This window comes from Euprymna scolopes, chromosome 18, assembly GCF_053919585.1.
Source record: "Euprymna scolopes isolate OS-2025 chromosome 18, ASM5391958v1, whole genome shotgun sequence".
Lineage (NCBI taxonomy): Eukaryota > Metazoa > Mollusca > Cephalopoda > Sepiida > Sepiolidae > Euprymna > Euprymna scolopes.
This window is the reverse complement of record NC_136499.1, coordinates 49,375,277-49,390,082: the sequence shown is the minus strand read 5'-3', so window position 1 is coordinate 49,390,082 and position 14,806 is coordinate 49,375,277. Positions and strand designations below refer to the sequence as shown.

Genomic DNA, 14,806 nt, shown 5'->3' with positions numbered 1-14,806 from the left:
TATAACGAAATATAACGAAATATAACAAAATATAACGAAATATAATGGAAATATAACGAAATATAATGAAATATAACGAAATGTAACGAAATATAATGCTCGTGAAATAGCAGTTGGATCCATTTTGAGTGAAAAATGACAAATTTATCAGATTTTTTCTTCATCGCCCAAGGATAGATCTCGGTGTATCTCAACATTCTTTTAACTATTCAGGCTTAGATCAATGTGTGGTATCTGTTCTGCCCTCACTCGAGCAATGTTTCTTCTTGTTCCCAATCTAGAGTAACCCTGTTGGGGAGCTGAAAATGCTTGGATCATTCTGTCACGCCAGAAAATACTTGACTCCTCATGCAATCATCCTCCTGTATGAAAGTCAGATACGTATTAAGACGGACTACTACTACCACATCTACGTAGTTGACACCCAACACACCCATTTTTAGATTGATAGAGTCCGGCTATGATTCCCAAATCACCAGTCTAGATTATTGTTGATGTGGCTAGTTCACTGTTGGCTGAGATATGGTCTTTTGCAGTCCTAGGAGATCCATCCTCCCAGGCTTTGTCGTCTCACTCTTTGAAAAGGGTTAAATTTATTGTTAAACGTCTGAGGCGTCCCTACCTGGGGATGTCGACTGGGTCGGCCAGGCATTTTTTTTTCAGATCAGATTCTTCTTCTAGGGTGCTGGCTTTTCAAATTTCACATTCCCAATCTTGTGTCACATCTTCCTGCCGTGAGAAGGCAGATAAACATCGAGTACAGAGTTGACTTTGCAAACTAGTAAACGGTGATTTTTTTTTTAAATTTCTACAGCTATTTGTCTTTCTCTATTCTATCGATATTTAAACGAAAGCTGCTCGACTGATCTCCAAATCTTCGGCTTCTCCCTGTAAAACATTCACAGCAAAAACTGGTCTTACTATCACCACTGAAAAAGAATTTTCCTTACCTCCGTGTACGTGAAACCGAACAAAATTTCCATAAACAGAACAGCTTTCGAAAGAATTTGTCACTTGTGAAACGCGTTGCTACAGGGCTGTTTCCCTGAAGAATATAACATAGTTGTCTTCACGCTCAATGTAGTCTTTATAGTTATCAAATTTGACTCATTCCACCTACTGTCTTACACTCTTTATTTTACATGGGGGTCACCACTTATCAAGGCCCAGAGGCCACTCCAGGATAAGGGTTAATGGGTATACGTTAGTTATTGTGATTTTAGCGTAGTAAACATTAGTGGGAATTTTATAACTTGGATTACTTAGGGGGACGGTTCAATAAGAACTTGTTCACATTGGACTTGAAGATAACCAGATAGTAGTCAGCTGGAAAGCAGGCAGACGGAATAGAATTCCACAGGCGTGCAGTTTTAAAAAAGAAGTCCTGTTCATGGAATCTACGTTTAGGTGTAGGCACAGTTAAAGAGTGTGGGAAATTGTTGATTGTTCTTCAGGCACCCGACAATCTTATTAAGCATTCACATAATTGTCGTGGTGGTGGTCATCATCATCATCATCATCATCATCATCATCATCATCATCATCATCATCAGTTTAACATGCTGGTATGCGTTGTACGGCTTTTAGAAATTTACTTCCGAAGTAACCTATCTATCTGGCCAGATTTGTAACCCCCCCCCTTACCTTCAATTAAATTTTTATCACATGTCACCCATTTTTCCTTTGGCCTTCTCCTGTGAACTTAACCTGCTACCACAAATGTTCAACGTCTATTAATCCAAGAATTCTCATTTACTAGCGGGACCTGTAAAAGTTCCACAGGGGACTCATCCATATGTTATATATTGATGTTGGCATTCTGTAAATGTTCAGCGTAAATGGAGATGCTCTGATATTATTGTAGTTCTTTTGTTAAAACAGCAAAGGTATTCATCTAAGCTAGCAGGGATGCCCGATCGTAAAGAACATTTAAATATGATATTTTAATTTTTGCAGACTTCCTATATATCATTATAGAGTTAATGTTCTAGAAAGTTTCAATTTCAAATATATATATATATATATATTAAATCCCCGAAACAGTGTTTCATGGTAAACAACTGATCCCTTGAAAAATAAAAAAAATTGGTATTATAGTAAATTCGAGAGAGTTGGTGCAGTGATTGCAGGTGATTAAATGACTTACTGACTAGATGTTTTTTTTTAACGGATGATAAAAAGTAATTTTTTGTATAGTTTCAAATGTTAAAAACTTCAAAGACTATATATATATATATATATATATATATATATATATATATATATATATATATATCCATGTGACTTCGGTGCATCAGCTTGAATCGAAACTGAAACCAAAACTTATGAAGAATTCTTGGTAAAATTATTTACTACAAGAAATGGAAATCCATAACAATTAGCGACAATTACTCGAACGTAAGCTTGACACACAAAATAAATAACACGCACGCTATCCAATTAATTTATAGATTATTCGGGTTTGTTTTACAGTACACATAGATTCGAAAAAGCTGCCACAAAACAAATATAGAACAAATAAATATTATCAAAGGAAAGATAAGTTACTTTTCTACCTAACTGGATATGTTTTTAGTGTTTATATTTAATGTAACATGTTTATTCAGCTGGAAAAACATACAGTGTTTACCGATGTATTGGAAAATTTAAAATGGCGGCCGACTCTCTCTTTGAGGCGGTAAGTTTGGGAAAATGAGGTATAAATAAAAAAACAGACAAAATACTGTTAGAAACTCGTTCAATATATGCTACCGTGACATAGGCTGGCATATATTCAGCGGGTTTTTAACAGTATTTTTTATGTATAACTCATTTTCTCAAACTTACCGTCTCCGAGAGAGAGAGTCGGCCGCCATTTTAAATTTTCCAATACATCGGTAAACACTGTATGTTTTTCGAGCTGAATAAACATGTTACATTAAATATGAACACTAAAAACATATCTAGTTGGGTAGAAAAGTAACTTATCTAGCCTTTGATAAAATTCATTTGTTCTATATTTGTTTTGTGACAACTTTTTCGAATCTATGTGTACAGTAAAACAAATCCGACTATTCTTAACCCATTAGCGGCCGAATTAAGCGAAAACGTTTAAATGTAAACGTAGATATTTTTTTAGCGCCCTGTTAATGGGACGCTGGTGACTAATGAGCTAACGTGACCATACCAACAAAGTCTCCTGTTCTGCACGCATATTCCAACACTGTTCAGATTTAATCTTCCTCTGAAGTCATCAGAACTAAGCTTGTCTTTAAGACCCACATTATACATCAATCATGTCATTGTCAGACGATCTCTATCCATGCAACCCATGTCCTCAACCTTCATACACCATCACACCACGTACACCCGCCTGATAAACTCTTCCTACGCATATTTGAAAATTCCCAGCTTTTTATTGCTTGGCTCTTAAGCGGCCATACCAATGAAGTTAGAAGAGCATTTAAAAGTTTATCAAACAACTTATGCAGTTTTATCTTCTTTTCAGGTTTGCGTATATTTAACCCTGGCTGATAAGACCGAATGTTTACTGATACTTGACAAAGGAGAGGGGGGTCGTTACAAGTGAACTGCGTTGTTGATATACAGGGACTTTCTACTTTTGAATCGCTCTTTGTGTATCTCGACTGCGAGTTGGCTGTTTCAACGTGTAAGCGTAAAGTTAGACATGATCGTGAGCAGGTCTTCGATCTCACAGATTACCCGGATTTTGGCAGTTCATCACATCCTCATCCTGTATCCTTTTACAAAAACCATTTCATAATCCCGTTAGACTTTTAGGCGGCTTAGCGAGGGTGGTTTCTATTATAGTGAGGTTGGAAACGTAATAGTGAAGAAGGGCAAAAATTCAGGTTGAGAACAATTCTAACCCTTCCAGACTGACGACAAAATATGATGTTCGTTATGTCTTTGATCCCGCAGATTGTCCGGATGTTGGCAGTTCATCACATCTGCATCTCATTTATTTATTAGATGGAAATCGCTCCAAACAAGACATGAAGCCACTGGATGTTAGGAGCTAAAAGAATACTACATCAGGATCAAAAACTAGCCAACGATATATTTATTCAAAACAGAAAACAGCAATTCTTAGCCCTTTGTCAGAAACATCGCTCAAGGAATGTGTAGAGTAAATGACAAGGGAAGCGAAAGTAACAGTGCTGCTGAAATAAAACCAACGACCCACTCTTCATGTGCTGGAGTCAGATTTATGCAGAAGCTAGCCCTTTCATACCAGTCGAAGATACGTCCTCGACAATCAGTTCGACGGAGTCTGCACCATTCTAAAGCTGGATAGCCTTTATTTTCTCGAGTGGGCTAAGATATGGTTCGGTGCAGTTCTAGAAGCTCTACCCTCCCAGGCTTTACGGTCTTGCACTTTCAGCAGGGATTAGTTTATAGTTAATCACTCAAGGCACGCCTACCAGAGAATGTCGACGGGGTTAACTCAGACTTTTTTTTGTAGGTCAGAATGAACTTTCTCTTTTGTGTCGGCTTTTCAAACTCCACCTCGTATCACATCTTGCCACGGTAGGGAAGAGGTAAAATATTAGCAAGCATCAAGGTCGATGAGTGGAGGCACTTGCCGCGATGTGGGGTTAACGTGTATGTGCGCGTGCATATGAAGCGGGAATAAAAATCTTCAAGTCGGTGTGAGAAAAACTTGTATGTTACTACTTCAACTTACCGACTTACACAACTTTCGATAATTACTTTTTAGGACCACAAGCCAAAACACAACGAAAAATGGCGATTTTTAGTCTAGCCTCTACGGACGGTCAATACACTTTGATGTCAACTTTATAGTTATGTCACACCCGACAACCCTAAAGCTCTTTATACTAAATGAAATGTAACTTATTAGGAATTCTCACGCGGGTCATCACCATAGATCACACACTGACAACAATCGTTTTGTTCCCTGGAGTATGAAGGACAAGAAGTCTCCTTGATGGCCAGTACTTTCATAAGCTTTTGCAAATGAATTAGTGTTATTGCAACAACTGCTTACCATTGATTTTTCATTAGAAGCGGAATACAAGTGACTCCAACATTCGGAATATTCATCGGAATACAAGTGACAACAAGTTTCTCCAATGTCCCAGTATTTTTTTTTTTTTTTGCACTCATCCAGTGGAGTTGTTTTTATATAGGAATCACCTCTTATCAAGGTCCGAGGACCACTTGAGGGTAAGGGTTAATGGGTATACATTAACCAATGTGATTATAGCGTAGTGGCAATTTTAATGTGATTATAGCATAATGGCAATTATAAGTAATGGCAATTTTGTGAATTGGATTACTTAGGGTGGCGGTTCATCAAGAACTTGTTTACGTTGGACTTGAAGACAATCAGATTGTAGTCAGCTAAAAGGTAGGCAAACGGAAGAGAGTTCCACATGCGTGCAGTTCTAAGAAAGAAGCTTTGTTCATGGAATCTACGCTTAGGTTTAGGCACAGATAAAGAGTGTGGAAAATTATTGATAGTGGTTTTGGGAAGACAAGTGTTTTTCATGAAAGTTTGGCGAGGGGGGACCATGGATCGAAACTCAGACGTGCACTTACCATGATAAAGCAGATACAAGCTCGCAATGTCTCTTCTGTCAGAAAGAGGTTGCAGGAAAGAGAAAAAGGCATCTCCCATTAAGCTACGAAGTCTATTTTCAACTCTGTCAAGGCAGCTTCTAACAGCTCCTGTCAAGATATAGCAACAGTCCTCCATCATTGGCCGTACCTGGCTTTTATATAGGTAGAGAATCGCATCAGGAGTGAGATATCTACTAGAGCGGTAAAAGAATCCTACCATTTTTCCAGTGACTTTGGCAATGGATTTGATATACGTGTTCCATTTCAGATCGGGAGTAAAGATCAAGCCCAGAAGCTTGTCAAAACATGAAGCCTCCCCAAACGAGAGCCATTCATTTCGATTGTATGTAAGATGGGTACCAGAGTGTTGATGATGTAAAGATTGATTAGTGTTTTCCCGCGTTGGCCTTCCAATTTTCCTTAACGTTTCACAACTATTTTGTTGTGGCTTCAGTTAATGCAGACACTAGATTTTTTAAAAATTTTTGCGAGGTAGTGAATGGGAGGAAACCATAGTAAACTTACAATTTTCTTATGCATGTATGTTCAGAATGAGTGTAAGTTATACACGTATATGTGTATTTGGCATTGTGTATGTGTGTGCGTTGGTTTACCTTGTCTTTGTTTGTGCGTTTGAATGGGTAGTAATTCTTTTCTCTTCGCCTGGCGCTTACTAGTATGTAAGAATGTGTATGTGAAATGGAGATGGCTTGTACGTGAGTTACTGAGTCTATTCCGCCTTCTCTGGTCAAAGGTTGCAAGGAGGTGTTAAGCAGACGTTCTAGAGTCGTGTTCAAAGTGCGACCGGCTTGGGAATTCTCTATAGCCTTAGATTTTGGATGTTTATTTTATAGGGTTTACTAACATCGCACTGGCTTATGATTTTCAAATAGACTTTTGAGGCTTGGGCCCATTTTAATTGGTTGAAACTGTTTTTCAGTTAAACTTTCTTGCTTCTGGAAGCGAAAAAGAATTTGGAGAAAGAAAGAGTGTAGCAATTAGAGCCGTTTGCTTTTAAGGGTACGTAGGGCTTACCTTGCGATTCAGTCATCACAAGTTAAATAAGTTTGACCCGTTTTGATGTTTATACACTGCGGATAAGTGGACGAAACTTTCGCGTTTATTCATTTACATACTCTCTTATCTTACCCATTGAATAGATATAATGTTAGATAAGGGTATAATAATACTCGAGCTGATAAATGGCAAAAAAAAAAAAAAAAAATGAATAAAATAAAAAAATAGTCAGCATTTGCAATTCTAAACTTAAGACGCTCCATAAACGCTCGCCTGGCTGCGTATGTGACGCCGGGCTACGTTGCGTCATCTCGCGCCTGTTTCGCACAAATATGCGCTCATTTCTTTTCGTTAAACGTTCATTTCCTTTAAGTATAATCACACCTGAGCAAATCCACGCAATATGAAACGATGCACATAAATACAATAAGCGGTCTTACACCGGATGACCCCAAATTTTAGAAGTTAAAAAAAAAAAAGGACTAACTAACAAATACTTATAGAAAATATTTAACATTCGGCCCATTTCTTTTTTTTTTTTTTACTTTAGGTTGTCAAATTGTCATAGGAATGTATTTTAATGTGTTTACCTTTTTTTTTCAACAAAGTTGTTACTACATATCAAGGCACTGAGGCTATTCGAGGATAAAGGTTAATGTGTGTACGGTAGTCATCATTATTTTCGATGCCGGTTCAGTAAAAATTTGTTTACGTTAGACTTGAAGACGATACTATTACAATATTATCGTCTAACGTAAACAATTTTTCGGTGTTGAAAGCAGACCAACAGAACAATTTCACAGGCGGGCAGTCTTCGGTAAGAAGCTATGTTGTAGGAATCCACGTTTAGGTTTAGGCATCGGCAGAGTGGGGGAGGGATTATTGATAGTGATTTTGGCTAGAAGAGTGTTTTTTTTTCTTGAAGGATTGACAAGGGGGCTCATAGATTGGAGCTCAGTCGAACACTTGCAAGGAAAATGTCTTTTCTGTGGAACCCCGGAAAGCTAGACACAAGGCCAGATGTTAAGTTGAAAAACCAGTGCGCAAGAATTAGCGCAATCTGACCTCTAAAAAAAAAGGCTTAGTAGACCCGTCGGCATTCCTTGGTAGGAAGGCCTCTGGTAATGTAATCTGTAGACAGGAAAGTAGAAGTTATAAGGTACATAATAGCTTGTTTTCAAAACATCAAATTAACAGCTGTTTATGAGTTGTTTTGCAAACGCAGAAATCTTTCATCTCATAATCGTCATCACAGATTTTATCAATTCTTCCCGTAGTTGTAAGTAGGAGTCTGCACATTATAAAAACATAGCAACTATCACCACCATCTGTACAGTTGAATGTTTTCCGTAATCCATGGGGTTGCATGAATTCATCATCTGCTTCATCTTGCTCCACAACAACTTTATTCACCAAATGCATCCACCACAATGAATAATACGCACAGATGTAAAACGATGGCGCAATGTCGCCAACATCATCCCATGTACAGCCTGCTTGTTTTCGGTTCCCAACAAGCCGGAAAACAATGGGCGGTCTACCGATTAGAAACGGTTGGGGAGGTGCTTGCTAACATCTGTTTTCATTTTTCCCCCATCCCACGCCAATGAAATTATATTTTTTTAATAAAAATGATTTATATTTTTTTAATAAAAATGATTTATTTGTGCACATATTTCTTTTAAAAGTTAAAAAAAAATTATAAATCGATTTGGGAACCTAAACTAGGATCACCCGTAGGGTGAATGTGGTACTATGGAGATCGAAGATTCTAGCTAGGAAAATGATAGACAAATCTTAATTAAAATTACAAGGATGACTATAGATATCCCCCGTTCTACTCACTTTTGAATAGCCTTGTACCTAATTTATTTTTGAGAATTTTCAGAAATAAATTTCTTCAATTCAAATTAAACCTTTCTGCAAAAGGAATTAAAGCCTGTGAGGGCGGTTCTCCTGTGGATGAACAAGACCACAGATCAGCTCGATAGCAACAATGTCACCGTCGAGCCTATTGTCGGGGACGTATCCTTGCCTGTTACGAAGAAAAATAAATTAATTTAACTTGTGAAGCCATGTCAATTTATGCTGACTTATGCCGACCTATTTTAGAATACATTTGAAATAAACGTGACTAATAATTTTTGTAACCAATAACTTTTCCAATTAAAAACTGAAAACTAATATTTTTATACAAATAAAGAAAGCAACAAAAATGTTAGAAGAAGAATGATTATTAAAACGAAACCAAAGTTTTTATGAACATAGTTTCTTTCGTTGAACTGTCCCCCTTTAGAACATAATATCGTGGGGCTCCTTCCCATCTGTCGTTTTTAAGTCTAATATAAATAAGTTCTTCTTGTTAGGTTGTCCGCTCAAATAATTAAACCTTGTCCAAGTTCCATCATTACTGATCATCAGTGATGTCTCACCGTCTAGCAAACACTCATTAACCCTCATCCTAGACTGGTCTCTAAGTCTTGATAACCGGGGATCAATACCAGACTCGCTAAAGCAAGTGCTGCCTTTGGCAGACGTCACAAGAATGTATTGGGCGGAAGAGGCATCACCCCCATGAGAAAGATCAAAGTCTATAAAGCGGTCATACTCACCACCTTACTCTATGGATGTGAGTCGTGGACTGTCTACCAACGGCACACCAGAAAATTAAACCACTTCCACACCACCAGACTGAGGAAACTGCTTGACATAGACTGCCAGGAAAGGATACTAGACACAGAAGACCTCACTCCTGCTGGACTCCCAAGCATCCCCACTATCCTGATGAAGGTTCAGCTTCGCTGAGCTGGTCATGTAGCCCGGATGCCAGACTACAGTCTACCCAAGAAGCTTCTGTTGCTGAGCTCCAACATGGCAAGTGCTCCCATGGCGGCCAGAGGAAACGATTTAAAGACACTCTGAATGCATCACTGAAGGCCTTCAACGTTGATCCGCCATCATGGGAGCAGACAACTTTAGATAGAACCAAGTGGCGGGCCGCTGTTCATGACGGTGCCTACAAATATGAAAATAACGGAAAAGTTGCTGCAGAGAAGCGCACAAAAGGACAGGAAGCAGAATGTTTTGAAGCCTTCGACATCTGCTAAGATTCCCTATTCTCACTGCAATAGAAATTTTCAATGACTCTCCCCACCCTATCCTACATGATGGACAGATGGTCCTCGTTGTTCCGACGGACGAACAGACACACACACACGCACACGCGCGTGCGCGCGCAAAACCGGGGATCCACAAGTAAAAAAATGAAAATGGTAAATATCACATGAAAAAAGTATGTATCAATTAATGCTAATAATGTTGTTTTGCGACCTTGCCACTCAGACTTAGGGTTAATGCTAAAAGAAAAGATTGATCAACTTAAATGATACGTATTTTTTACAATTTAGATAAGTTTTTTTATTCTGTATATGAAAATTAGGTAACTTAAAGTAAACAGAGACGTAAAATCCCATCAAAAGATCTAAAGCGACGTGAAAGTTCCGCACAAAAACGTACGTGTCGTGTAAAGGCATTTAGAATTATTATCTTAACAGGAAGTGAATTGTTGTCCGTCTCGAATGGGTAAGTGCAGAAGTAAGTGGACGACGACGATTTTCACGTTGACTATATTTTCCGATACTTTTCAGACACAAGTTCATTTTTACTGCTGTTGTTATCTAGGCCATTATTTGAGATGGCTTCCATTTCAATAATCTTCCGATGCGTTTAAAGTATATATAAAAAGAAATTGAATCAAAATATTTGCAGTAATTTCCATATTAACTTTCATTTGAATACTAACATTCTTTCTTTCTTTTTTTTTTTACACAGGTTGAAGCTCTTTGCGTTTTTACTACTTTTATTTGGACTAGCGATGACGCGAACTGTGAAGCCTAAAAATGGTGAGTATAGTGGACCAAGTGGCCATTTTGAATCTAAGCACTAATCATATTTAGAAATTTTGAACACACGAATAGTAAAGCTTCGGAAATTAGCCTGTGGCGGTTAGATATTTTGTGTGTGTGTGTGTGTGTGTGTGTGCGTGCGCGCGCACGCGCACGCGGGTGTGCGTATGCATCAAAACAGGTGTTTCTGTCTTTCTTTTGCTTGTGGACACCCTGAGCGATATTGTTATCATCGATAGGCACTATATATGCACACTAGCAGGTCGCCCGGCGTTGCCAGGTCGTAAAATACGGATAAATATTATATTTTACTTAATGCAGAAAATGAGAGATGTGTATGCGAGTTTTTTTTTTTTTTTTTTTTTTTAACAATTCACTTATGGTAATTAACAAAAATACTTGAGCTGAGGTTGAAACCAAAAACGTGAGACAATGAGTCAAGTATGATAACTAAATATTCCAAGAAATCAGAAGTAATCCGTGTGTCGAGAGGGTCATTGGCAGAAGCATGCGCTAGACAACATTTCGACCATTGTCGTCGTCAAAATTTTAATAGCATATATGTTATCACGATTTTAACTTAGAAATACTGCCTCTAAACTTCGGAATGGTTACGTTAATTATCGGTGCATTTAAACAGTTCGCATTACAATGTCTAACTAAAGAAAAGTAAGGACGACACCTTTGGTAAAAAAAAGAAACAAAAGGTAAACTTAATCCTTTATTGTTTTATTTATTTATTTATTTTCATTTTTTTTGAAAACTCATTATATATACGAGTTGACGACAATTTAAATTTCAAAGTCCAGCAATAGAAAAAAAAAAAGACCAGACCAGCTTCACACGATCTTTACAAAATATTTTCATAGTTACTTAATTTTAACATTCGGAAGCTGTCATGTTTCACGGAAACCCATGCGCATTCGTGAAACAGTCAGCAAATAGATAAAAAAAAATCCTATGAGACCCACGTACCAATTTTTCAATTTTGGCAACTAAGCAGCGCATTTTTCCGGATGAAAACAGATTGAAATGTTTTTCACATGTCTGAAGACCCTATATACCAAATCTCAAGTCTTAAGATCAAAGATTCTTTAAGTATATAGGTTAAGAAGTGTCCTCACACACATTCTCAGATATTTAGATAATGTTTTTTTTTAAATCATTTTTTTGTTTTCAGATAAATAAAAACAAACGATGAATCAGTTTCGTTAAATATTATTAATATACAGGGTGGAACGATAAATTTGTCGCCTTAAAGAAAACAACACTACATCTATTCAATGTAGCCGCCTTAAATCTCAATAACAGCCTCAATACATGTCCGGAACTGGGAGCATGACTTTTCCACATATGCCGGCGGGGGCTCGGCGAATACTCGGTCGATGAGGACGATCAGGCTGGCTTTGGTGTTGTGGGAGGTCATGTTGGTGATGTTCTCGACGTATGACCAAACGAAGTAGTCCAGCGGGTTTAAGTCAGGGAGGCTCTTTCTGAAGCAAAGCCTGTGTCTCTTCAGACTTGTGGGCCGGCTCAGAGCCTTGCTCCCACACACAGTGTTTGCCACCGGCCACCTGATTGCACCAGGAGATCGCCACACTCTTCAGCACATCCAGGAAGACTTCGAAGATGTGAGGTGGCATGATGTGGCTCTCACTTGTAAACCACACCAAAGACCATAACCGTGGGTCGTCCGATGCGTGTAGCTGTGCCCTCAAGCGTTGACCCGTCCGAATTTGTATTTTGAGGATGCAGGCAATGGTCCAGTTGTCATAAGTTGGATCGCTAGAGAGCATGAGTTGTACAGCGACGCATCTTCGATCTCGCTCGTTGAACATCACTTTCCCTTTCAAACATGATAGAAGGCTTCTATCGCTCTTGAGATTTGTACACAACTGGCTAACTAGTAGATGGTCTGCAACAAAAAAAAAAAGGAAATCGGTTTTGATCAAACGTAAATGGAATCATGCCATCTTTCATAGGGCGACAATTTTATCGTACCACCCTGCATTTGTTAAGTATTGTTTTTACTCAAGAAAATTATATAAATCATGATTATAGTTCAAAATGTTTTTTTTTTTTTATCTACCTTAAACTGGGAAATTACCGTGGTAAAAAAAAAATGTCTCTTGAAAATCCGTGCGTTAATGGCGATTTTCACTAGAAACAAATATTGGCGCTGTTTTACAAGTGTCATTGTTCTAAGGGAGACAACTCTCTTTTACTAAGAGATTCGCACATATGTTCATCTCATAAGTTAGGACGCTAATAATGCTGTTAGTAAATTTTCACAAGCGGTTTACAAAAACATACTTTTATGTTGCTTGCGTTATGTTGATTAATCGGACTATTATTCTCATCTTGGGTGTTAGTAGCACAACGTTGCGGTCGCTGCAACCTGCGACCTTCTTCGGGTGTTGAAAACATTCTTTTTCTCTACTAAGAAAAAGTGGGTTGGCTTTCGAATTCGTGTAATGCAGAGACAACCCTCTTTTCCTTTGTAGAGAAAAAGAAGCATGTTTTCAACACCCGAAGAAGGTCGCACGTTGCAGCGACCGCAACGTTGTGCTAATAACACCCAAAATGAGGATAATAGTCCGATTAATCAACATAACACAAACATTCACATCTCATCTAAAAAATTCAGAATTGCATGCTTTTATGTTGCTCGTTCATTTTTTGCGAGAAGGGTATTCAGTTATAGAACTTGTATAGTTTTTAGTATGTACTTCTGCAGTTTAATTACCTGTTTCTCCGTAAGTAACCTGCCGACATAAACTGGGCAGAAGTAGCGTTTAATATTTCACAAAAAATTTGTTTATATTAGGGGGGGGGGGTTAAATATTTAGCGGTTCTTCTGCTCAGTTAATGTCGGCACGTTATTCCTATTTACAATGCCTCCCCACCACGGGACAGAGTTAAACACCAGTGTCGTTTTTTAATGCGGAGAAAAGGAACAAAAATTTAAAATTGTCTCAGTCGTGAAGGATTTCTCCTCCACTGACAGAGAACAAGGAAGTGCAGCATCTGAAGAACAGATACTGCACTTTGATTTTGTCCCGAAGGCCAAAACGGTAATTAAATTAAACTGCAGACGCACCTGTTAAAAACTATACGAAGTCTACTACTGAATACCCACCTCCAACAAAAAGAACCAAAAACAAAAGCATATTTTTTGTAAACCGCTGATGAAAACTTACTAACAGCTTATTAGCGTCCTAAATTATGAGATGAAAAAAAATGAACGAATCTCTTAGTAAAATAGAGTTGTCCCCCTCAGAACAATGACAGATTGTAAAACAGCGGCCAAATATTGACCAAATTATTCTTTTTCCTTTTGTTTCCCCACCCCCTCTCTTTTGTCATCCATTTATGTTAGACCCATTTTTTTCTCTGTCCGAACGGTGACTTCGTTCTCCTATATTTTACTTACCACTGTGACTTTTTTTTTTCTAAATAGGCATGTTTATATTTATTTTACTGTCTCCGCCGACGTCTCTGCCCTCCCCCTTTTTACCCACGACCAGCTGAGCCGTCGTTAGCCCTTCGCGACACACCCACACCCACACATGCGTCCTTTACAAAAAGACAAAAAAACATTTCATTATCCCGTTAGACTTTTAGGCGGCTCAGCGAGGGTGATGTCTCTAATAGTGCTATCGTTTCTCGGGAGAGAAACGTGATAGTGAAGACGGGCAAAAACTCATAAAAGTCGGGTTGAGACCGATTCTTTCCCTTCGAGACTGACGACGACGACGACGACGACGAACGAGGAGGTGCTGGCGACGGGGTGTGCAATTAGCTGTCAGTGTGTGTGTAGGACGGAAAAAAAAAAAGAAATAGATTAATAGATTAAAAAAAAGAGGGACGATTTGAAAATGAGAGTGAATCGAGAGAAAGAAAGCTAGAACGATTAACATGATTCGGAAATGAAAAGTGAGGGTGGCGTGAGAAAGAGATAGATAGACAGATAGATATATATATAGAGAGAAAGAGAGTCAGCAGTACTTGAAAATTAAAATTACAAGCGAGGAATAGAAAAGGTTTAATATAAAGAGTGAATTTAATAATGAATGAAAGAGGAAAAGTGCTTACTAGGCCCCTCCGGTCTTTGACAGACTATGGATACAAACGTAGGGCGACCTGCGCGTGAAATTTTTGTGGAAGGAGGTATGTAATCTCCATCCAGACCTCACCTGAGTCGACATTGTGGCAAGTGAAGCGTATGTACAGGACGACTGGAAACAAATGCCGAGATATGCGGAGAGCATATACAGCGCCTAGAATTCCCAAATGGT

The 14,806-nt window shown here is 38.4% G+C and overlaps 1 protein-coding gene across 4 annotated transcripts in view; it reads left to right on the top strand.

The window, feature by feature from the left end:
- The window catches only part of LOC145297615 (chordin-like protein 2), a 126,036-nt gene that overhangs the window by 19,273 nt on the left and 91,957 nt on the right, over positions 1 to 14,806 (top strand). For all 4 annotated transcript variants that reach the window (XM_080143685.1, XM_080143684.1, XM_080143681.1 and 1 more), the window contains exon 2: positions 10,435 to 10,505. In XM_080143685.1, the coding sequence (XP_079999811.1) occupies positions 10,435 to 10,505 (71 nt within the window). The remainder of the gene's footprint in view (positions 1 to 10,434; positions 10,506 to 14,806) is intronic.